We start from the raw sequence: 23,244 nt of genomic DNA, 5'->3' as shown, positions 1-23,244 counted from the left end.
TGAAGATTGTTTTTTATATGCATTTGTACAAATATGCCTGTCATTCCTTTGAGGGACCCTTTTAACTCTAAACTCTTAATTGTTCAAAAGTATTTATCCATGGAGTGGCAAAATGAAAAACAAATGATTCATTTATCTTCCGAACGGCTTATCCTCACAAAAGTTGTGAGTGTGCTGGAATGCCTATGAAAATGATTTTGATCAACAGAAATTGTGCAAATACAGTTTCCATTTCTGCTTCCATGCAAACAATGTCAAATCAATTGAATTGTAATCTATTTTTGTAACAAATACTTTCCGTCCTAAAATGCTCACCCCATTTGAAGTCAAAACCAAGTAGAATTATTTATTAGGTGAAATATGATTTGTACTGTTTCATGTATTTATGCTGACATTCCTCTCTATCCAGAGATTGAAATTGCAAACTCCAGTGCATCAGTCTTTTAAAATGTGATGCAAACTGAAATAGCCACATTTTCTTAAATCATTTGTCATTAGGAATTGTCCACTACAAGCACTTGTGGATAATAAATGTAATATATAAGTATACAAATTTATTTCTACTGTGAATATTGCCTTAAAACTCACCACAGCTGTCTTTTACCAAGTATGTGCCACAATTAGCAGTTTGACTTTGTTACACATGTAAATACTTAACATGCGTTTGTCAGCTCTTTGCTTTCTGGTGGAAAATGAATTTGCTAGATGCAAGGATACATGCGGGGTTTTTTCCCCCCCCAAAACGTCAAACTATTACTTTGAGTACATTTTCACAAACCAATTTATTGTTACATTGGACATGGCAATACAAAATTCTGCTTTTCCCTGCTCCAAAGAAAGAAAACATGATGCTTCAGATAATGCATTGGAGTTTATCGAAGAAACAGTTTTCTTTTTAGAGATTCACTGACGCTAAGGCTATGAAAAAATGTAAAATCGATCATCCATGTATTTCTGTTTTATAATGTTTAAGTTGTGCACTGTATATAATAAAATGTGTTTCCATTGGTTATTTACTGTGATGAAAATGCATGGAAGAAAAAAGATCAATTGTTCTTATGAGAGGTTAAAATTGCCTTGGACATTAGACACATGTATATTATTTGATGTTGAAAGAAAACAATGCATCACATACCTGACATTTTCTCTCGTCATTTTGAAATGCATAGGTCAAACTACCAAGAATATTCTGGAATAATTTCCCATAGTTTTACAATCATACAAATAATAATTTCCAGCCATGACTAAATCTATTTTTATTTTTTTAACGTACCTGACAGAAGCTGCAAAATTGCTTAGCCACTGATTTGTTAGTTGTTTTTGTTTTTTTAACTCCTGTGCAGAACAGAAAATTGAGCAATAAAATCACCACATTAAAATAAGAAGTGTATTTTTTTTTTTTAGGTAAAAAACAATACAAGCAGTCTTTTCCACAGGAACTTTATTGATAACCCTCGATAGACATACAATATAATATTAATTGCCCTTAATATTATTTTATAATCTAATATGAACATTCTAGTAGATTGCAATTTATACATGTATCCCAGTCACTGGGGCTAGAAAACATACCCCATAGGTGAGGAACATATCTGTTTTTTTGTTTTTTTTTTGGTAGGTTTGCACCATTACCGCATTACAGATAAAGACAGACAGATAAGTAGTGACAGAATTCTCCAGTTGACCTACTGCAATAATTCCCAACGAACATCAATATTCCCAATTTTCTGGCATTTCGATTGAAATACATCATGTGATTTGGTTGTTCAGTGCAAGCCAGAGCGACATGCTTAGAGGAACATGCTGAGTCCATGTTTGACTGTTAAAGTATTTCAGCACTCCCAACAAAAGTGGAAGAGGACGTTATTTAGCAGCATTTGTCGTTTTTCCGTGAGGAGGAAACCCTTGGCAGGCTATTTCTAAAATTGGACCTGTTTGTCTTTGTAATGCAGCAAGGTGGATCTGTGATCAGTGTGGATGAGCAGTCAAACTGTACAGTGCAAGGACAGGATGCTAAGAGGCATCAAGGCCGACTCCCAAACTCAATCATTTCTTTTTTTGAACCTGCACTCCCCCACCAATGTCTTTGTTTTGTTCGACTGGGCCTTAATGGTCTTGCAAAACGTGCCCAATAACAGCAGATTAGATGCACTATATACATACACATATACATCAGTGGACATCAAGTAACTTTACATCAGGCAAGGATTGCATTAGCCAGTTGGTGCATTCTCATTATTTTCAAGTCACAGAGATAAGCATTTATTTTGTCTGCAATAAAAAAATAAAAATAAAACAGCAATAAATGTATCAGTGTGCTGTGGGGGGTTTTAAATGTAAATTTAGAATTTCAATCATAATTATAAATAGTTCTAATAATATGGCAGGAAAAATAACAATGCTTATCTCAGTGACTTGAATGCAATTACAGGAGAGACGCAAACTGGGCTGACCTTGAGCGTGAGCGTTAACTATTGTGTGTTAAGACAGACCGACCAGAATGATTTACCCAGATAAGCGCGCTTTACATACTTATAGTGGAGCTAAAGTCCAAGATGACTGTGTGTGTTTACAGAGTATGTCTAGCTGATTACATCTGTACATTTCTTCAGGAGGTGAACACACAAAAGTATACGTACAGTCGACAACGCACAATCCAATAGTGGAGCATCATTGCTCTGTCTTTTTATTTGGTTGATTCTTTTTTTTTTTTTTTGTGAACAATGAGTGACTTTAGATGAGGTGTGGTAGAATAGTTGGCTTAACAATATTCAGCTATCTCACTGCACCACTCGTGTCCCTCTCTTCTTTGGAACGTGACTAAATTGGTGAGGAGCTAAGATTGCAGGCATTACCACACAAAGCTTGATGGTTTTTCCTCCCAACTCCTTCAGTCCACATACATTGGAGAGATGGGAGAGGTGGGGATCTGATCCAGGATCCGGCACACGTAACTGGCCACATCTACAAAGCGCTCTTCGTACATGAGAATGAACGGATGTTTCTGGGGAAGACAAACACACGCAACAGAGCTCTGATGTGAACTCTAAATTATAACAGTACAACATCAATAAAAAACAAATCGAATTTATATGCAACTTTGACTAATATCGCATAATTCTACCAAACAAGGGTGGTGTAAATAAACAAAAAAGAGAAAAGTTAGTAAGTAGGGTTGCCAACTGGAAATATAAGTACACGTCCTGAACTGAGTCGTAAAGGCTCGCACTTTGTCACATAATACCGAGAGAGCCAAAAATAGTCTGGAAAATGTTGATGGAATTAACGAGCGACAGTGCATGACACCTTACGGCATAGGTGTCAAACTCAAGGCCCGGGGGCCAGATACAGCCCACTACATCATTTTATGCAAGACAAATTCATGTGTCAATACTAAAATTGCAAATGGTCTTCACTTTAAAAGAATGAAATATATTGCTAGCAATTTTCATTACCATTCATCTTATTAATATTTGAACAGTTTTTAATGATTCAGTTTATGTACAAAAATAGAGTTTGACACCCGTGCATGACTAACGTTCCTCGAGAGCCCCCCTCCTCTGTGACCAATGAGCTGACAGCATATTCACATGACAATAGAGAATCTGCTCATCTCATGGGTCCAAGTAAGGAAGAAAACAAAGCAGCATGAATGACAATGACATACCTTGGAGCAGCAATGCGAACGGCAGCAGTCGTAGGCTTCTCCGAAAAAAAAAGAAGCAGTAACGGTTGCAAAAATACAGAGGGCTGGGAAGCAGAAAATACATGGCTCCAAAAAGTGTGAGAAGATATCCATTGCGTTGTCTGCTGGCGCCCTTTTTTCATAGCCCACGTTGGACTGATGCACCTCAAGCAATAAGCTTCCGGTGGTCGACACAGGATACTGGAGAAGCCCGAGACAAATTGCTTGTCCATCGAGCAACACCAGAAATAGAGGATTTTTTTTTAACCCTCTGAGCAAGGTTCATATGGGATTGTGCAATGAATGTCAGCATTGTACTGTATTGCTGAATTGATTTAAAAAAAGTATACAGTTTTAAGAGAAGCAGGAAAGGTTTCTCTTTTTTTATTTGGATAAGTTTCAGTGTTAAGGTTTTGATGGAGAAAGGGAGCAACATTGTAAAGTTTGTTTAATATCGCAAGAAAGGTGAAGGCAATTAGGTCGGAGAGTTGGCAACCCTATCACTAAGTCAAAAGTCAGATGACAACAAGAACGCAAACAAAATCATCTTTTATGTGGACAACACTTTATAACTCAGTTGTGAAGAGGCTAAATTGACCGCTACCCCTTTTGCTTCAACAAATACAGTGACCATTCATGAGATGATGCACCTTTTTTTTTTTCTTTCAAATTGCAATTTTCCATTTCTATCGTGTTGTTTACAATTCATGCGTCTGCTGTGAAAATGTAGCAAAACGACACAGACAAAAGGAGACACTTACCAGCAACTCCCTGTACTTTGGCCTTTTTGATTCATCCTTTGTAAGGCTGGGGAGAGACAAGTGTAGTTTTACAATCCACAAAAGATGATGTCATACACCAGAAAGTGTTAACATTTTCAATTTAATGTTGACTGACCTCACTGTTCAAATGAATTTGGCAGTATAACATTACAACTGGACATTTGACAAAGCTAACGATTGATCAAATATGATTCCATTGTATAACCACGTTTGAAAAATGTGTCGAACTTTCAGTACTTTTATAAGAATTGCAAGGAGAATGCCAAAAAGCGGCACGTTACACAGTAAAGATTGTTGTCTGAGTGTTCAAGCAAAAACAATTTAAAGTATTACTTTAGCGTCATCTGGTGGCACATTGAAGAAACCTGAAAGTATGATTCTGTCTCTTCCCCTGTGCAGCTACTGCTTGACCGTGCAGTCTACGAATGATTTTGACAAATGACCTGGACTAACAAACATGATTGTATGAAAAGGTCAAAAAGTGACCTAATTCCTTTTTCTGTGTTGTGTCCATTTCACTTACCATAAGTTAACAAAATTGATGAACTTGGGGGAAAACTGCCTCTCCTCCGAATTACTGAGCTGCGGAGGCTCTCCTTTCACCACTTGGGTCAGCTGATCAAAAACGCTGTTCCACTTGGGGTACGGAAACCTTCCAGTGGCCAGCTCATACTTGAAGCAATCAAAAAGCATGAGTCCACTGGCAAATAAAAGACCTTGGGAGATAATGCAAGGAGCCATTTCTTACCAAGGTGATTCCCAAGCTCCACACATCAGACCGGACGTCGTAACCTTGTCTCGAGGCACTGGGGTCTATTCTTTCAGGCTGAAAAACACACCATTGTTGTTCTTTTGGGATGAGGACAAGGGTGTAAACATCTTGACTTACTGCCATGTAAGGTCTGCAGCCAGCATCTCTGGTCTTGGCTATGGAGTCCACGAGCTGGCCGCTGATCCCGAAATCACACAGCTTGATGTTACCCTTTCGGTCCATAAGAATGTTGGAAGGTTTGATGTCTGGAATGGACACCAATGAAAGCAATCAATCATTCATTTGATCAAATCCCAGCACGCAATGACAAACAAGAATCATTCTCAATGCAGCACGGGCTGCCTCACCTCTGTGAATTATTTTCAAGTTTTCCTTTAAGTGGTTCAGTGCTTTCACCGTCTGTAAAAAAGCCACATCAACAGTTAGAATTGCCATCATATGCACGGATAAAAACAAAAAAAGTCAATCGCTTTACTTACCGCTAAAGTTATATTGCCTAATATTTCCTCTGGAATGACATCATCGAATGCACAATATACATATTTATAAAATTTGTCTAATGAGGTAGACATAAGCTCCATACAAATCCAACAGTCTCCCTGAAACACAAATAAAAATAAATCATACGATGATTCACTCGTTGAGTGTTTCTGGTCATACCTCCCTGAAGAGAGCCCCGTAGAATTGAACAATGTATGGACAGTCGCTGCTCCTCATCACCACGTCGAGATCCATCAACAGCTGTTTCTGCTCCTTTTCATCGACAGTGGAACGAATCCTCTGAGGGCAAAAATTGAGTTTGGAATCATTGATGATCGGCGCAATCGGCAACTAAGCGGTTAGATTTCAGACAGTATCGTTTGCTCCTATCCATGAAGTCACCTTGACTGCCATAATCTGGCCCGTGGGTTTGTGGACCATCTTATTGACGGAGCCGTACGCCCCGCGGCCGATCTCCCCGAGGTCTCTCAGATCCTCGGCCGTGAAGTCGCAGTGCTGCTCAGGAGAAATCTTCAGCTTCCCCGACGATTCAATGCTGTGTGTTCTCAGCCGCTCTCTGGACGGACCATCGTGATGGAGAAAATTACAAAATAGGCACGGGAAGTAACAAAATCAGAGGAGGATTAAACTAGAAGAGAGCCTTATTGTTTGGAATGTTACAAGATTCCTGTCTGGCCAAGACAATAGGCAAAATAATGACTGCCTACTCACATGTGGGTGCTTTGGAACGAAGGGGGTGTCGGATTGAGCGGGGGGCGGGACGCTGGCTTCACCGGAGGGCTGGCGAAATTGAGCTTCAGCGCTTTACGTTTACCTGGCAAAACAACAACAACAACAAAACAGAGCAGTCCATAGTGCCACAACATGCACGTTTCAGATGATGCACTGCAAAACATTGGCCTTAAGTATGAAGCGACGCAGCATTATAGAATGGGAGAGAGAATGAGGCTTCAAAATGATTCATGAGACAGTTTGACCCTATGAGGATTGGAGAAATGATCAATCAACTCAAACGTATTCAAACTTGAAGATGAGGCTACTTTTTCTTGGGTGAGCCGCAACTTATTGGCAAATTGGATGACAGCAATTGAGAAGCCCCCGGTCCAGCACAAATAATTTCACCATCTCTGCATTCAAGTGTTAACATCCTCTTTGTCATGCCCAGTTGAAAATAAGTGCTAACGCAAATAGCTTTCTTGCTCAAAGTTGAGTTAAGCAGTGGAGAGTGGACAGACTCCCAATCTACCAGAGCACCCTCAATAGTATACAGTGGCTTCCTTTCACCCATTTCAAAACATCATCCACATGATGCTGAATGACACAGATTAGGGAAAACCACCTTAGACTACTGAGGCATACGTGTACCCAAAAAGAGATTAGAGCGGCGTGATTAGCGTGCAACTTATTTGCTTACTTTGGGAAACTCCAGAGAGGCTTATCTGAAATCCTGAAGTAAGAATAAAAGAACACACACTTACTTTTGATTACGATTGCATCATCATTATTAGAAAGTCTCATACCAGTATGGATATTTGCTCATTAGAATGTGCTGGAGAAACCACAACTGAGTCTTCCCTAAAATATAGTTCATGAACCAAAGCAAGATTTGGTTCAAAAGGTTTATTTGTAAATTTGTGTCATTCGGGAATCAAGGTTTGACTGTATCAATAAATGAAAGTGAAAAATAAACAGAAAGCATAACAGAATGGGATGGGTCGGGAAGTATTGATCTTATTTACCAATACAAGAACCAAAGTAAGTGTAAAAATGTCAAAGAAAAGATCATTTCCAACAGCAGACGAAAGGATTGTAAGGTAAACGTGATTACCTGTTTCATTTTGACATCTCCAGCAGCTGTTGGTTTCTGTAGGGTTTCAATCAAAGATTTGATACGAATAAGGAGAGTGACTTGTCGTAATTTTGATGTCAAATAATGTCATGCATCAGCTAGCATTAACACTGATGTTGTCTCATGCACCATCACACTGTTCTCCGTCAGAATGAGTCATTTAATCACACAAATGTGACAAGATTGTGTCAGCAGGTTGACACATTGGTCATTCGAAGCCAATATATTCAGAATTTGCAGCTGGGAGTTTTATCACATGGGAGATGACCCTTATCCTAGAAATATGCATGATTAACATTTAAGAAGAGATAACACAGCCAATGATGCTTGAACCTGGTTTACAAATGATAATGCTTCATCAAACATGATTGTGCACAACGTGTAAAATTGGCTACAAAAATGGAGTGACATGTCTTATTATTTGAGTTGCAATGATATGTAGAGCACAGGACAGTCGCCTGGCTGAAGAGAAATACTTTCATTTCGGGCCTGGCTTGCTTGCTCATTGCTAGCAATCTAGCTCGTTGCAGCATTAGCAGTGACGTTGTTTCTATATTTACTTAAGACATGTTTTTACAACTGGTCGTTTTTATAGTAATGCAGATCGTGTCGCATTACTTTTGCAAGTCTCCACGATGCCAAACAGGCCCGACGATGCAGCAGCAGCTAAAGTAGGCTACTGCATCATTGCTAACCTATTAGCTCGAAGTTGGTTGTTGGGCTGTTTGAAGCTAGCTAAATCAAGCTAAGGCGTTAGCGGAAACACTTCAACATAAACTTGTCTTGAGTTACCTTATTGTTATTTCTTGTTATTATTTAGAACTACGCGACAAATTGTACATGACACGTTTCGAATTTATAATCTTTAATTTTTGACTCTTATTCTATTACCTTATTTGTATGTTAAAACAATGACTTATGGAGACAATTATATTTTATTTGGAAAAATCAGCCTATACAGTGCGATGAAAATCTTTTTGATTTGACAACAGTTCCTACTTATGGGAGCTAATGCTACATTTCCTGGCGATAGACAACAAGATCGATCATATATGTTTGCTGCGTACCTTGCATATTGCTACTCTGTGTCTGCTGGTGGAATTGGTGCGACGCGGATCCTACAATGCTGAAGCTGTTGCTGGAGCTGGAGGAGTTGCTGTCAGGACTGGGAGTCGCCATTGTTGTGTTGGGTTCCGGCGGCCGGCAGCACAGCACAGCACAACACAAGCACAGCACAGGCACAGCACAGGACAGCACAGCAGCGCTCGGGCTGCAATGCAGATAGTGAAAGTTGGCTGCCTCCCCTCCAGTCCACACCAGACGGGACACTGCGCAACTTGAACGCAGCACATGCGATATGGCCACGTCTTTGCCGGTGCTGCCTTCACGAACGGTCGGACAAACCACTAGCTAAGTGCCTACGTCCGCAATCTTTCCGAATAAAAAAAAAAAAAAAGCTTTTTATTATTATATTAGATCACCTTAGATAGCAATGGTATACCACGATAAATCATTGGAGATCCATCTTTTGCCGTTCAAAAAAAAATGTCTTGCCCAATAGGTGTTGCTAATATTATGCATCGCCTATGTAGCCTTGGTAACCAATTTATCATTGAGGAAAAGGTGGAATTAAAGAAATCTCCTACAAAAATTATTCTTCCTTGTTCACCTTTTTTAATGTGCTTACAATATATTTGAGATTGAATACAGGTTGCACCAAATATTGAAATGTTGCTGAAAGCTCGAAACAAAAGTCAATATAGCTGTCAAATACAAAAAAAAAATCTGGATATAATTCAAAATTGACCAAAATCATGCCAGTGTAAAGGAAATTGCTATGAATTCATAAACATGCCTTCCTGAAAACATCACAGTTTGGTTTGACAATATGCTCAAATCCATTCAACTGTATTCAGTTCAGTGCAAAAGAATTCATGTGCAAATGGGGACAGTTTGCAATCTTTGGGTGTCAACGACTGGTGTCAGGGAAACTAATATCAATATCTGGAATCCTCCCTTGGCCCTTCAACACCATCCTGTCTTCATACACTGAGATGGTTCCAAAGGCGTTGCTGTCTGGTGGCGTCTCAATGACTCCCTCCAGCGTAAGGTGGTGAATTCCTGTACTTTGATCCAAGCAATAGCCACCTTCATGATCATGTCCTGCTATGAAACACACCACACTACTGTGAGATTGGATAGTGGATAGCAGCTCATCAAAGTTCCAGGCCAGGCACACGGGGGTGGTGGACGATGGATGGACTGGGAGGTGGCCTGAAGAAAAAAAAAACAAGGACCATAAATATGACATTTTTTTAACTTCAATTTTCATTACTTTTGCAACATCCACACTTTTCACATTGTCTTTTTTTTTTTCTCTTTAAATAAAGTTGACAATCACAAATTGGCTTTGGACATTCATTACTTTTCTGTCACTTATCTGACATGAAGGTAATACCACTTACTGACAATGGTGACTTTCTCATGATTCTTGTCAGTCAAAGACAAAACAGAATCAAGCCAATCCAGCTGGGCCTTGCTGAAACCACCATTAAACATGGAGAACCTCTGCTCTAGGTCATCATATAAACCTGGGACAAGTACAAAAATCAAACAGAAACACTCAAGCCATTGAAGGAATATTATTACTACGCCAGACATTTTGTACAGTATCACCAAATGAAAATAAATAGGATTTGCAAAAGGGATATGAACCAGGGCAGCCTGCAAAGAGTGAGAAATGTTTTAAATCCAGAATGTTTCCCATTGACAATATCAAAGTGTCATGAACCTGAGCAACATTTAAGGATTGCAGGATGTTACCTGGAGGACAATTGAGGTCCTCGTTGCTGTTGTGCTTTCTTATCCAATTGAAAGCAGTGTGGTACTGCACACTGTCCTCATCTACACCGAGCAAGCTCACATCATAAGCGTCCAACACGACAAATGTGAACCCGGGGAAGGGACTGAAGCTGTAGGCGTAAATGTCACCACCGGCTCGGCTTCCACCCAAAAGGACGGAGCTGGAGCTGTTCAGCTTGGAATGCAACAGCTCGCTTCTACTGAAGTTGTACAACTCATGATTGCCCCATACATGGTGAACGTCGATGGAACTGAGGCTGAACTCTTGCAAGACCTTCTCCAGTGCTCGGCTTGACGCGCCGTGCCCCTTGTTGAAACCGTCGATGATGTCTCCCAGTTGAATGATGAACTTTGGACGGGCGGCCGAGTGAGACCAGCTCTCCCTGGCTTTCCTGAGCAGCCCGAGACTACTTCGATAGTAGCGAGTCCTCGTCTGGCTGAAATTGAGCCCGTCGTCTATGTCGGCGTACTGAACGTCAGCGATCACGCCGAATGTAAACAATGGCTCGCGTTGACAGCTGTCGTCCATCGCCAGCCGGCCGGTCTTTCCTTGGCTAACAATCGGGAGCAGGCTTTATGGGAGTGTTACCGGCCGGTGTGCAGCACACGTCATTCTGAAAGGAAAATCATTAAAAAAAAAAAAAAAAACATGTCAAAGCAAGATCATCATTTCCCTCACGTCAGTTCCGAAGACGACAGACAATCCTGCAGGGTTCGGTGTCCATGTCGGTATTCATTTCCGGCTAATACCTTCAAAATAATAGCGAATGTAAACGTGAAAATGGAGAACGTTACAATTAAGAAGTGGGTCAATCATAAGAAAACATGGATTTTATATGACTCATTAACTTCTATAAACGACGAAATGGCTTTCTATAAATAACTTTCAACCAACTTCACCCTTTTTTTAAACACCTGTGTTGCTCTTAATCGCCACCAGGGAGCGACAAAATCATTATAATAGCAGCTGCATCCATAAATAGTGTGCATCCTATATCATGTGTGATAGTTTTTGTTTTTTACATTATTATTATTAATACTATTATTATGATTACTATTGACCAACTCCAAAATATTTTACGAAAGCTCAAATGATGATTTTTTTGTTTTTTTACAGAAAAGCAGTGTTGTTAAATGACATCAATGGTCTTGTATGCTATAAAGCATCGCTCTACGTCACTTTATTTCTTTCCTTATAGCGCATGCCCTTTTCAAATGTTTTGTACGTTCACCTTTATCCAGGATATGTCATTAGAATGTCCATGCATAGGCCTCATGGGAAAATCCAATCCAAAGATTCAAATCCATATGGAAAACAAATTCCTTCCATTCAAATCATCAAATGATTGTCTGCATTATTTTCACAAATGACTGTTGTATACTTGTAGCAGATGTAATCCCAAACAGATAATAGACTATGACCTGTGCTTAGCACCCCCTTATTTAGACAACTTGAACTCAACTTGACATTTACTCATAAGCCCCGAGATTTGGCCATCTGTTACAATAAACTCTTGTTGCAATCAGTCTGGCTTTCGAAGACACACAAGGAGGTGCTGGTCCAAAACCATTTCAATCAATAGAAGCAAACAAACACTGCAGTTCAAACAAGCTAATTTTAGGATCACACATTGTCCCTAAGAATATCGACTTAATCGACGGAGCCAGCCCGTACTTAAGATGGAAACAATGTAAGGCTGAAGGTTCATAGCCTGCTTGTTCATGATTTAACACCCATCTTGTCAGTTTACAGTCATCTCATTTTCTCCTGCATGACCCTGACAAGGGATTTGAAACTGAGTGACACTTTAAATACATCACATCAAAGACTAGCGGGGCTTGTTGTCACATGGGAGAGTTGTCACATTCCAATTATATTCTTCACCAGAGGGCACATATTCAAAGTGGAATGTTGTTGTTTTTTTTAACTTTTACTTTTTATGGTCAAGGACCTTGTTCTGGCGGAGAAGAAAAATTGCACATTGTAAGCCAATTAACCAATAGAGTGCATCCAATATATCATTTTGTGATTAGTTGTCATTTGAAATATGCCAAGAATGGGCCGATGAAAATGGAATGAAGGGATTCATTTGTCAGTTTTTTTTTTTGGTGTTTGTAAACAAATCTTCCATTGGTTAGTGGATGATGCTTCTTTTTGTGTTGATTCAATTCAGTCTTGAAATGTCAGTTTATGAAAGTTAAATAAGGACTTTTGAGATTAAGAGCAGTACTCAAGGTATTTAATCCATTGCATGTTGCATAAGTATATTTAATGGCTATTTCAATAGTTGTTTTTCCATGATAACAATTTTCTTAGCTTGATTTGATCATGTATGTGTGCCTAAAATTGGCAAAATACTATATTGACTTAACCGTGTGTCCTTCAAATGTTAAAGATGGAATATTCAGAATAGTCCCTTGGTATTAGCACATACTTTGGCCAGCATCCCCCAAACAAAAGTGACCGAGCCCATGATGAGGCATTCTTCTCAAGCTCTCTTGATTTAGCATTCTGAGATTCACATGTACGTAGTAGTATGAGTGAAATCAAACAACTGCAGCTCTTGTGTGTTGTGCTTGTTGCCAAGGCTGAATCATCTTGGATGGAGCCTTAATTGTTTCGAGCTTTGTATCGCTTGTAGAGGTCGCCATCCTTTGACATTCCTTTTATTTATTTTTTTCATCCTTAATCCCAGTAACTCCGTGCCTTGGGTTTATAACAAAAGCTCAGTGATATCCCCCATTAAATCACATGCCAAAGTAATCGCTCCTCTACCCGCCACATGGCTTTGACCTAAATATAGGTGTTGGAAACCTTATAAAAGACTTTAGCGCCAATGGCGTTGGCATTTTTCAGCTGAGACGTCTGCTGGTAAGTATGTTGGATTGTTTTGGGTTGTTGGGTGATGGAATCATTCGAGTAGTTCAGACAATAATCAATAATACTACTGTTGACATGTACTTTTAGAGAAAAGTGCAAAAAATGGATGCCGACATGGCTGTGTTTGGGGACGCCGCTCCATATCTAAGGCGGCCCGAGCGGGAGCGGATTGAGGCTCAGAATCGGCCCTTTGACGCCAAAACCTCCGTCTATGTGGTAGATCCAAAGGAGCTTTTTGTTAAAGGCACGATACAAAGCAAAGATAAAGGGAAAGTGACTGTCAAAACAGACGCCGGAAAGGTATGCCTAATCCCAAAAAAAAAAAGTCTATCACCCAATTTAACGGTTATTAACATTACAGGTTGTCACGGTGACGGATGACGATGTGTTTCCTATGAATCCGCCCAAATTTGACAAAATTGAGGATATGGCCATGATGACCCACCTCAATGAGGCCGCCGTGCTGTACAACCTCAAAGAGCGTTATGCGGCGTGGATGATTTATGTGAGCATGGCAGCAATTGCTTGGTCTTGCCCAATTAAGTTGGAGTCAAGTTGAACCCTCTTCTAAAATATGGAATACATTTAAAAAAAAATGAAATGTAGTAGATGAAAAAAAGTAAATAAACAACAACAACAACTCTAGGTCACTTGCAATAATTGTCTGTTGTATTGTATCCAATCAGCTGTTTCTGCTTTTAGACCTACTCGGGACTCTTCTGCGTCACTGTGAATCCTTACAAGTGGCTTCCAGTGTACAACCAAGAGGTCGTGGTGGCCTACAGAGGCAAAAAGCGCCAGGAGGCACCACCACACATTTTCTCCATCTCTGACAATGCTTATCAGTTCATGCTCACTGGTAAATTTCAATGAATTGAAAGAAATGAACATTTCGAACGCAACTGACCTTTTGTTCATTCCAGATCGAGAAAACCAGTCCATCCTTATCACGTAAGTTGCATGTTTAAGAAGGAAAATAAAAGAAAAATCCAAAAACGACTCCTGTTTATTTCTATCCTGCAGCGGAGAATCCGGCGCAGGGAAGACTGTCAACACCAAGCGTGTCATCCAGTACTTTGCAACAATTGCAGGCTCCGGGGACAAAAAGAAAGATTCTGCTGCAGCTGGCAAGTTACAGGTGATTTCTCTTTACCTTCTTATGAAAATCAAGTCACATTTCTATGCTGTGTATGTATTTTGAGTTTGTTGTGATTGTTGTAGGGAAATCTGGAGGACCAGATCATTTCTGCCAACCCTCTACTTGAAGCTTTTGGAAACGCCAAGACTGTCAGAAATGATAATTCCTCACGTTTCGTGAGTAAAGCAATCTCGCACAATTTGTTGAATGAGATCCAATACATATAAATATATGTATAATTTTATTTCCAGGGCAAATTCATAAGAATTCACTTTGGAACAACAGGAAAATTGGCCTCAGCTGATATCGAAACATGTGAGTTGAATGAAAATCAAAGATGCATTTGATTGTTGAGCTTTGACTCTCATTCTTGTTAGATTTGCTGGAAAAATCAAGAGTCACTTTCCAGCTATCTGCAGAGAGGAGCTACCATATTTTCTACCAAATTATGTCCAACAAGAAGCCTGAGCTAATAGGTAACATTAGGGGGGGGGAAAAAGAATATTGTAAATAACATACTTACCCATTGTGGCTCAAAATGATCTTTTCAGAGGCTCTGCTTATCACCACCAACCCGTACGACTACCCGTTTGTCAGCCAAGGGGAGATCAGCGTCGCCAGCATCGATGACAGTGATGAGCTGATGGCTACAGACGTAAGTAAAAAAATAAATAAATAAATCATTGAAGGGTATCATTAGAAGTTTTGTCACATTCTTCTTTTAGAGCGCCATTGACACCCTTGGTTTCAGTGGAGACGAGCGGATGGGCATTTACAAACTCACCGGTGCTGTCATGCATTATGGCAACATGAAGTTCAAGCAGAAGCAGCGAGAAGAGCAAGCAGAACCAGATGGGACTGAGGGTAATTTGGATCATCCAATGAGAAATGGCCATTTTTCTTTCATTTCCCGTTTCAATTTCATCAGTGGCCGACAAAGCAGCTTATCTGATGGGCTTGAACTCAGCCGACATCTTAAAAGCACTGTGTTATCCCAGAGTGAAGGTGGGCAACGAGTATGTCACCAAAGGACAGACTGTGCAACAGGTACAAGGGAATTGCAAATAGCAGATTCCCAATCTGAGAAACATTGCAATCCAATTTCCGTCTTGTCATTATGCAGGTGTACAATTCCATCGGTGCTTTGGCCAAATCAGTGTATGAGAAGATGTTCATGTGGATGGTCCTCCGCATCAATCAGATGTTGGACACCAAGCAGCCACGTCAGTTCTTCATCGGCGTCTTGGATATTGCCGGTTTTGAGATTTTTGACGTACGTTCTCATTGACATGGAGTTTTGTTTTGTTTTTTTTGTTGCTGTAAAAGTCAAATGGTTGTGTTTTTCAGTATAACAGTCTGGAGCAGCTTTGTATCAATTTCACCAATGAGAAACTGCAACAGTTTTTCAACCATCACATGTTTGTGTTGGAGCAAGAAGAGTATAAGAAAGAGGGCATCGAGTGGGAGTTCATCGACTTTGGGATGGATCTGGCTGCTTGCATAGAGCTCATTGAAAAGGTTCTTTACAAATCATCTTGTCATTGTTGCAAAATGTTCATTTGTTAGTATCTGCTCATTCCAGCCAATGGGTATCTTCTCCATCCTCGAAGAGGAATGCATGTTCCCCAAAGCTTCCGATAGCACCTTCAAAAACAAACTGTACGACCAACATCTTGGAAAGTCAAACAACTTTCAGAAGCCCAAGCCTGTTAAAGGCAAAGCTGAAGCTCACTTCGCCCTGGTGCACTATGCTGGCACTGTGGACTACAGCATCACAGGCTGGTTAGACAAAAACAAGGACCCACTCAATGAAACCGTAGTCCAGCTCTTTCAGAAGGCAGGCCTAAAATTATTGGCTTTCCTCTATAGTAGTTATTCGTCATCAGATGGTAAGTCGTATTATCTCTTTTTCTTTTTTTTTTTTTTCTGCTTGTAATCACATAAGACATTTGCTGTCAGATAACTCAGCCGGAGGAAGTGCAAAGAAAGCGGCCAAAAAGAAAGGCTCATCCTTCCAGACTGTATCAGCTCTCTTTAGGGTAATATTCCATTCGACTTGAGCAAGTTTGCAATATCACAATGACAATGACTCTTTCCAATCCAACAGGAAAATCTCGGGAAGCTGATGACAAATCTCAAGAGTACCCATCCGCATTTTGTTAGGTGTCTCATTCCAAATGAAACCAAAACTCCAGGTAATTCAAATGAGGGTACCTCAAATGCAGGTACTCCAGAGTTCTAAATGATTAGCAGTAATAATGGATTGCCACACTTTGTCTTTCAAAAGTAAGTATACATTTGTCAGCAAGTTGCTTTTGGGTGTCATTGAAAATGTGAGATATTAGAAGAATTGGATTTTATTTGAAACAATTTGTATACTAGGGCTTTGAACAACTCCATTCCTACTGTTTTCATATAATATTTCTGTCAATTAGGAATTATGGAACACCATCTGGTTATCCACCAACTTCGATGTAACGGTGTGCTGGAGGGAATCAGGATTTGTAGGAAGGGCTTTCCGAGTCGAATTCTCTATGGAGATTTCAAGCAAAGGTTTTATGATTTCATTTCATTCTGTCAAATTCTGCAGAATATGAGTCAAAAACTTCAAATAAAAATGTTCTTTTCTTCTAGATACAAAGTATTAAATGCCAGTGTTATCCCCGAAGGCCAATTTATTGACAACAAGAAGGCAGCAGAGAAGCTCTTAGGATCTATCGATGTCGATCATTCTCAGTATAGATTTGGGCATACAAAGGTATTTTCACTCCAGCCACCCTCATCATACTCCACAATTGATCATTTTGTTGCTTCTTTGTAGGTGTTCTTCAAAGCAGGTCTATTAGGTCTCCTCGAAGAAATGAGGGATGAGCGACTGGCCTCGCTCATCACCATCACTCAAGCCTTGTGTCGCGGCTTCCTCAGGAGAAAGGAAATTCAGCAAATGTCAGAGAGGAGGTAAGGGAAATCATTGCAACACAAATAATGGTCATCGTAATGACCTTGCATGAATTCCATTCCCTTCTAGAGAATCTGTTTACACCATTCAGTATAATATTCGCTCCTTCATGAATGTCAAACACTGGCCATGGATGAAGCTTTACTTCAAAATCAAACCACTTTTGAGAAGTGCTGAGACGGAGAAGGAAATGGCCATGATGAAGGAAGAATTTGCAAAATGCAAAGAGGACCTAGCTAAATCGGAGGCTAAGAGAAAGGAGATGGAAGCCAAGATGGTTTCCCTGGTGCAGGAGAAAAATGATTTGTGTCTGCAGATCCAAACTGTGAGTAGAAACCTTAGGACGGACGGATGGATGGATGGATGGATGGACAGACAGCTAGATAAAAGTCATTCTATATAGTTGTGCTGTTTTTTTTTTGTCATTTAGGAAGGCGAGAGTCTGGCAGATGCAGAAGAAAGATGCGATGGACTCATAAAGAACAAGATTGCATTGGAGGCAAAATCCAAGGAACTGAGCGAACGACTGGAGGATGAGGAAGAGGTGAATGCCGAACTCACAACAAAGAAGAGAAAGCTGGAAGATGAATGCTCTGAGTTGAAAAGGGATATTGATGATTTAGAGTTCACCCTGGTCAAAGTTGAAAAGGAAAAGCACGCCACTGAAAACAAGGTTTGCAAACCTACCAAGCGTGGAGCAAAAGAGGAGCAAGTCTGGTGACTTGATTTCAATGTTCTTCAGGTGAAGAATTTGACAGAGGAGATGTCTTCCATGGATGATACCATCGGCAGGTTGACCAAGGAGAAATCAGCCTTGCAGCAGGCACACCAGCAAACGCTGGAAGACCTGCAAGCAGAGGAAGACAAAGTCAACACTCTGAGCAAAGCTAAGATCAAGTTGGAGCAACAAGTCGATGATGTCGGTCTTTACATTTTCAGCCCAATTCAGATGAAAATATGAAGAATACAAATATCTATATTTCTGTCAATGGGTTAGTCGGAGGGGTCGCTGGAACAAGAGAAAAAGAACCGCATGGATGTGGAAAGGAGCAAGAGGAAAATTGAAGGAGATCTTAAACTAGCCCAAGAAGCCATCATGGATTTGGAAAATGACAAACAAACGTTGGAGGAACACCTTAAAAAGTGGGCCATTACAAAAGTATTTCAACAGCAGCAGAGTTTCAGTTTGATTTTGTTTTTTTGACATTCTCAGGAAAGATTTCGAACTAAGCCAACTTACATCCAAAATCGAAGATGAGCAGAGTGTCGCTATGCAGTCGCAGAAGAAGTTCAAGGAGCTGCAGGTAATTCACAAATGACGGACCTTCACCTAATTTGTCGCTCTATATTTCAAAACGGTTCTTTTCCTAGGCACGCATTGGAGAGCTGGAAGAGGAGATTGAAGCAGAACATCTTGCCCGAGCCAAGGTGGAGAGACAGCGCGGCGAACTCGCACGGGAGCTTGAGGAGATCAGCGAGAGGTTGGAAGAAGCCGGAGGGGCCACCGCAGCTCAGATCGAGATGAACAAGAAGCGTGAGCTTGAGTTTCAGAAACTCAGACGGGACCTGGAGGAGTCCACGCTTCACCACGAAGCCGTAGCCGCCGCCTTGAGGAAAAAACACGCCGACAGTGTTGCCGAGTTGGGAGAGCACATTGACAACCTGCAAAGGGTCAAGCAAAAGCTGGAGAAGGAGAAGAGCGAATACAAGATGGAGGTGGATGACATGTCTGGCAACATTGAGGTGGCGATCAAAGCAAAGGTAAGAAGGGATTGCCCTTGAAAGTGTTTTGGGGAATGACTTATCAATTTCAATCAGAGTCATTACGAGAAGCTGTGTCACTCCATGGAGGACCAACTGAACGAATACAAGTCCAAACATGACGAAGACTCTCGCTTGATCACGGAATTAAACACGCAAAGGGCAAGGCTCCAGAATGAAAATGGTGAGAAGGTGCTGACGACAATCCTGTCCAAATATGTGGACGCTCGCTCAATTGAACTCTTCCATCAGGTGAGTTTACCCGTCTTCTGGAAGAGAAAGAGGCAATTCTTTCTCAAATGTCCAGGGCCAAGCTCGCCTTCACCCAGCAAGTTGAGGAGCTCAAGAGACAAGTTGAGGAGGAAACAAAGGTCTGCTGTCTTCAAAATACAAACAATGGGCATCTTAGCGGCTAATTGCCATCAGGAACCAAAGACTAGCCTCTGCTGAATTGATGAAAACATCACCGCTATCTGTTTGGTGTCCCTTTCCGTTAGGCTAAGAGCGCCCTGGCTCACGCTCTGCAATCTGCACGGCATGACTGCGATCTGCTTCGGGAGCAGTTTGAAGAGGAGCAGGAGGCCAAAGCCGAGCTCCAGAGGGCAATGTCCAAAGCCAACAGCGAGGTGTCACAATGGAGAACAAAATACGAGACTGACGCCATCCAGCGCAACGATGAGTTGGAAGAGGCAAAGTGGGTATTCTACTCAAAGGAATACTTTGGAGTCATTGCTCAACTCTGAACTGTTGCATTGCTTCAGGAAAAAGCTCACTCAACGTTTGCAAGAGGCCGAAGAGGCGATTGAGGCTATGAATGCCAAGTGTTCCTCATTGGAAAAGACAAAACAGAGGCTTCAAGGAGAAGTGGATGACCTCACGGCTGAAGTGGAAAGGGCCAATGTGCAAGCAGCTCTCCTTGACAAAAAGCAGAGAACCTTTGATAAGGTTAGTTGGGAGGGAGGGATTAGTCACTTCACTTTGCCACTGGATGGACGTTCATGATGTTGTGTTTAGATTTTGTCTGAGTCGAGACAGAGGTTTGAAGAGAGCCAAGCCGAGCTGGAAGGATCACAAAGGGAATGTCGTACCCTCAGCACCGAGCTCTTCAAAATCAAGAACTCCTACGAAGAAGCTTTAGATCACCTCGAGGTCCTCAAGCGAGAGAATACAAATTTACAGCGTAAGAGCCTTTTTCTTTAAAAAAAAAAAAAAAAATTCTGATCTGTGTCTGATCATGAAATATTCTTTGTAGAGGAGATCTCTGACATCTCCGACCAACTTGGTGAGAATGGCAAGGTCATGCACGAGCTGGAGAAGACGAAGAAACATACAGAGAGTGAAAAAACAGAGATCCAGACTGCTCTGGAGGAAGCTGAGGTAACGTGGCCGACAAAGACAGCTGCTTGGTCCGGAAATTTCAAAGCATCTCGGAAAAATAAAGATCAATTGTTGCCACTAATGTGCTCATTCTTATATTCCAGGCTTCTCTGGAACACGAAGAATCCAAAATTCTCCGTATCCAGCTTGAGCTGACTCAAGTCAAAGGGGAAGTGGATCGCAGGCTCGCCGAGAAAGACGAAGAGATTGAACAGATAAAACGCAACCACCAGCGCATGGTGGATACTTTACAGTCCACCTTGGATGCCGAAGTACGCAGCAAAAATGATGCCGTGCGAATCAGGAAAAAGATGGAGACTGACCTCAATGAGTTGGAGATGCAGTTGAGCCACTCCAATCGGCAGGCGTCCGAGGCCCAGAAGCAGCTGAAGAGCATTCAAGTCCACCTCAAGGTTCCCAAACGCTTTCAGTACACACACACACACACACACACACACACACACACACACAGTAGAATTTCAAAGAGGTTTCTTTCTGCAGGAGCAAACTCTTCACCTGGATAATGCGCTACGCAGCCAAGAAGACCTCAAGGAGCAGGTAGCCATGTTGGAACGCAGGAACATCTTGATGCAAGCCGAAGTGGAAGAACTGAGGGCTGCTCTGGAACAATCGGACCGAAGCCGCAAGTTAGCCGAGCAGGAACTTGCTGATGCCTGTGAGAGAGCTGGGCTGCTGCACTCACAGGTGGAATTCATGGAATTGCTTATGATCCTGTTTTATTCTTCTGGAATAAACTGAGATTTTATTTTATTTTTATCTTTGGAATACAGAACATGAGTCTTCTCAACCATAAGAGGAAGTTGGATGCTGATGTCAGCCAGCTGCAGGGTGAGCTGGAGGATGCAATCCAAGAGGCTTGCAATGCTGATGAGAAAGCAAAGAAAGCCATCACTGATGTAAATATCATGAAGATAAAAATATTACGGTCATGCTGAAATGACGGCATCTCATTTTTGGACTCATTTATGAAAACGCAGGCAGCCATGATGGCAGAGGAGCTCAAGAAAGAACAAGACACCAGTAGCCACCTGGAGAGGATGAAGAAGAACATGGAGGCCTCGGTGAAGGACCTGCAGCACCGGCTCGATGAAGCTGAGAGCCTCGCATTGAAGGGAGGCAAGAAACAACTCCAGAAACTGGAAGCTCGGGTACGCGAAAATCTTCCTCAAGTCTCGAAACATTACCCGGAGTGAAGATAAATTCTAAGTTTGGATTATGTTTCAGGTGCGTGAACTGGAAAGTGAAATGGAGAGTGAACAGAGGAGATCTGCAGATGCTATCAAGGGAGTCCGTAAATATGAAAGGCGGATCAGGGAGCTCACGTACCAGACGGAAGAGGACAAGAAGACTGTTTTGAGACTGCAGGACCTTGTTGATAAACTGCAACTTAAAGTCAAAGTATATAAACGGCAGAACGAGGAAGTGGTAAGGTCTTCATTGAGTCGCCTATGAATGACAACTAATGTTGATTTCAATTCATCATCTTCACAGGAGGAGCAAGCAAATGTTAGTCTTGCCAAATTAAGGAAGGTCCAACATGAACTGGAAGAGGCTCAGGAACGAGCAGACATTGCTGAGTCGCAAGTCAATAAGATGAAAAGCAAAAGCAGAGAATTTGGAAGGGTAAACTCATGTTTTGAAACCATTCCGATTGGATGAAAAGTCATTTTTCTTCTCTCCCATTTGTTTGTGCCCAAGGTTGCCGATTCAGAGTAGAACTCCAGAATATCTACGACCAGAGGATCGTCAATATCAACCCCGAATGAAATAAAAATCGAAATTTAATGAGAGGAACTTCAACAACTTGTTTTGCTGTGCAACTGTAGCCGAGTAAATCTGGCACGATGCGTGAAGTTGTTTTGATTTCTTTATATGGATCTGTTCAACTAATGCCTACAATGACAGCATCGCTGTCGATAAAAGTCAAAATGTTTGGAAAGGCAGAATATTTGTAGAAATGATGAAATTGAGTGTTGACTAAATGATCCCAACTAGTGTTGCATGCATGATGTGGGAGTGTCTTTTGTGCAAGCCTGTGGACAAAAATGAGAGGACAATTAGAAGCGGTCCATTGAAAGAGCTGACGCACAGAAAGAAAGTCGGGCTCAGATTGGCACCTGCAGACACAAAGTAGAAAATGAAATGAAATATTTCAGTCATTCTCTGGTGCATTTATGCAAAGAATGTGTGCGTCATCTTGCTTGCTTCATTCACCCTTTTCAAAATGTACTTGCCCACCGTTAAATGCTTCAATTATTTCCTTGCGTTGCTGTTTACCTGCGCTGCAGGTGGACCAGAGCATGAAAAGCAAATGGACATGTTCATTTTATGCTGGGTTCTATACAAGTGAATGGGGGCACTGCCGTCTTGTGGTAGCTTGGCGTCATTACATGAACCGCTTAATAAACTACAGTCAAAAGCATACATTTTTGGATATTAAAATAAATGTCTAATGTTTATTTACGTGGATGAAAATAAAAAATACCAAGTTTGACAATTTGAGTGAAATACAATATTCGTTTGAGTGCAGTTTTTACAAATACCAGCCTCTGAAGTGGTTTGACACGTTTGAGTTTCTTTTTATTTTTTTAGTTTGTTTCTCATTTATGTGATTTTATTTTGAAGTCATTCTTGGTTTCCCGTTTGCTCTTCTTCC

General features: G+C 41.1%; 3 protein-coding genes across 7 annotated transcripts; 1 reads left to right on the top strand and 2 right to left on the bottom strand.

Annotated features, from left to right (window-relative positions):
* Positions 1–1,424: 1,424 nt before the first annotated feature.
* map2k4b (mitogen-activated protein kinase kinase 4b) lies at positions 1,425–8,985 on the bottom strand. Of its 2 annotated transcripts, XM_085903102.1 has the most exons (13): positions 8,657–8,985; positions 7,569–7,604; positions 7,155–7,187; positions 6,452–6,554; positions 6,122–6,296; positions 5,900–6,019; positions 5,719–5,838; positions 5,587–5,638; positions 5,357–5,484; positions 5,216–5,293; positions 4,991–5,139; positions 4,447–4,492; positions 1,425–3,004 (listed from the first exon to the last, which is right to left on the bottom strand). In XM_085903102.1, the coding sequence occupies exons 1-13, from the start codon at positions 8,766–8,768 to the stop codon at positions 2,891–2,893; spliced, it is 1,266 nt and encodes a 421-aa protein (XP_085759228.1). In that variant the 5' UTR covers positions 8,769–8,985; the 3' UTR covers positions 1,425–2,890. The 2 variants fall into 2 exon arrangements, with proteins under 2 accessions (XP_085759228.1, XP_085759227.1); XM_085903101.1 differs by lacking the exon at positions 7,155–7,187 and having other exon boundaries at positions 8,657–8,922.
* A 261-nt stretch (positions 8,986–9,246) lies between these two features.
* On the bottom strand, positions 9,247–21,371 carry adprm (ADP-ribose/CDP-alcohol diphosphatase, manganese-dependent). Of its 4 annotated transcripts, XM_085903105.1 has the most exons (6): positions 21,084–21,371; positions 20,891–20,991; positions 14,994–15,117; positions 10,413–11,065; positions 10,055–10,180; positions 9,247–9,863 (listed from the first exon to the last, which is right to left on the bottom strand). In XM_085903105.1, the coding sequence occupies exons 4-6, from the start codon at positions 10,978–10,980 to the stop codon at positions 9,559–9,561; spliced, it is 999 nt and encodes a 332-aa protein (XP_085759231.1). In that variant the 5' UTR covers positions 10,981–11,065; positions 14,994–15,117; positions 20,891–20,991; positions 21,084–21,371; the 3' UTR covers positions 9,247–9,558. The 4 variants fall into 4 exon arrangements, with proteins under 4 accessions (XP_085759231.1, XP_085759232.1, XP_085759233.1 ...); XM_085903106.1 differs by lacking the exons at positions 20,891–20,991; positions 21,084–21,371 and adding an exon at positions 18,117–18,134; XM_085903107.1 differs by lacking the exons at positions 14,994–15,117; positions 20,891–20,991; positions 21,084–21,371 and adding an exon at positions 14,240–14,258.
* Positions 13,712–23,085, top strand: LOC147039104 (myosin-1-like). The gene is made up of 36 exons (XM_085903085.1): positions 13,712–13,837; positions 14,035–14,191; positions 14,256–14,283; positions 14,356–14,470; positions 14,554–14,646; positions 14,722–14,785; positions 14,848–14,946; positions 15,022–15,125; positions 15,196–15,334; positions 15,399–15,517; positions 15,594–15,743; positions 15,818–15,988; positions 16,053–16,359; positions 16,430–16,509; positions 16,578–16,665; positions 16,906–17,023; positions 17,105–17,228; positions 17,292–17,428; positions 17,499–17,754; positions 17,860–18,102; positions 18,172–18,348; positions 18,427–18,572; positions 18,643–18,733; positions 18,801–19,190; positions 19,248–19,374; positions 19,443–19,561; positions 19,688–19,884; positions 19,952–20,135; positions 20,205–20,370; positions 20,443–20,567; positions 20,672–20,980; positions 21,069–21,272; positions 21,359–21,484; positions 21,566–21,736; positions 21,813–22,013; positions 22,080–23,085. The coding sequence occupies exons 1-36, from the start codon at positions 13,727–13,729 to the stop codon at positions 22,245–22,247; spliced, it is 5,604 nt and encodes a 1,867-aa protein (XP_085759211.1). The 5' UTR covers positions 13,712–13,726; the 3' UTR covers positions 22,248–23,085.
* The last annotated feature ends 159 nt before the right edge of the window (positions 23,086–23,244 follow it).

Source organism: Syngnathus leptorhynchus, chromosome 22 (assembly GCF_054491065.1).
Source record: "Syngnathus leptorhynchus isolate UIUO chromosome 22, UIUO_Slep, whole genome shotgun sequence".
Taxonomy (NCBI): Eukaryota; Metazoa; Chordata; class Actinopteri; order Syngnathiformes; family Syngnathidae; genus Syngnathus; species Syngnathus leptorhynchus.
This window is presented reverse-complemented; position numbering and strand designations above follow the sequence as displayed.

Coding starts and splice junctions, on each gene's coding strand:
- map2k4b (XM_085903102.1), bottom strand. CDS start 8,768: ATGGCGACTCCCAGTCCTGACAGCAACTCCTCCAGCTCCAGCAACAGC. Junction 5,485..5,586: donor CTTGAAAATAATTCACAGAG/GTGAGGCAGCCC, acceptor TGTCCATTCCAG/ACATCAAACCTTCCAACATT. Junction 5,140..5,215: donor GGAGCTTGGGAATCACCTTG/GTAAGAAATGGC, acceptor GATTGCTTCAAG/TATGAGCTGGCCACTGGAAG.
- LOC147039104 (XM_085903085.1), top strand. CDS start 13,727: ATGAATCCGCCCAAATTTGACAAAATTGAGGATATGGCCATGATGACC. Junction 13,838..14,034: donor ATGCGGCGTGGATGATTTAT/GTGAGCATGGCA, acceptor TTCTGCTTTTAG/ACCTACTCGGGACTCTTCTG. Junction 20,981..21,068: donor GCATTCAAGTCCACCTCAAG/GTTCCCAAACGC, acceptor TTCTTTCTGCAG/GAGCAAACTCTTCACCTGGA.
- adprm (XM_085903105.1), bottom strand. CDS start 10,980: ATGGACGACAGCTGTCAACGCGAGCCATTGTTTACATTCGGCGTGATC. Junction 10,181..10,412: donor GGACCTCAATTGTCCTCCAG/GTAACATCCTGC, acceptor TACTTGTCCCAG/GTTTATATGATGACCTAGAG. Junction 9,864..10,054: donor TGAGAAAGTCACCATTGTCA/GTAAGTGGTATT, acceptor TTTTTTCTTCAG/GCCACCTCCCAGTCCATCCA.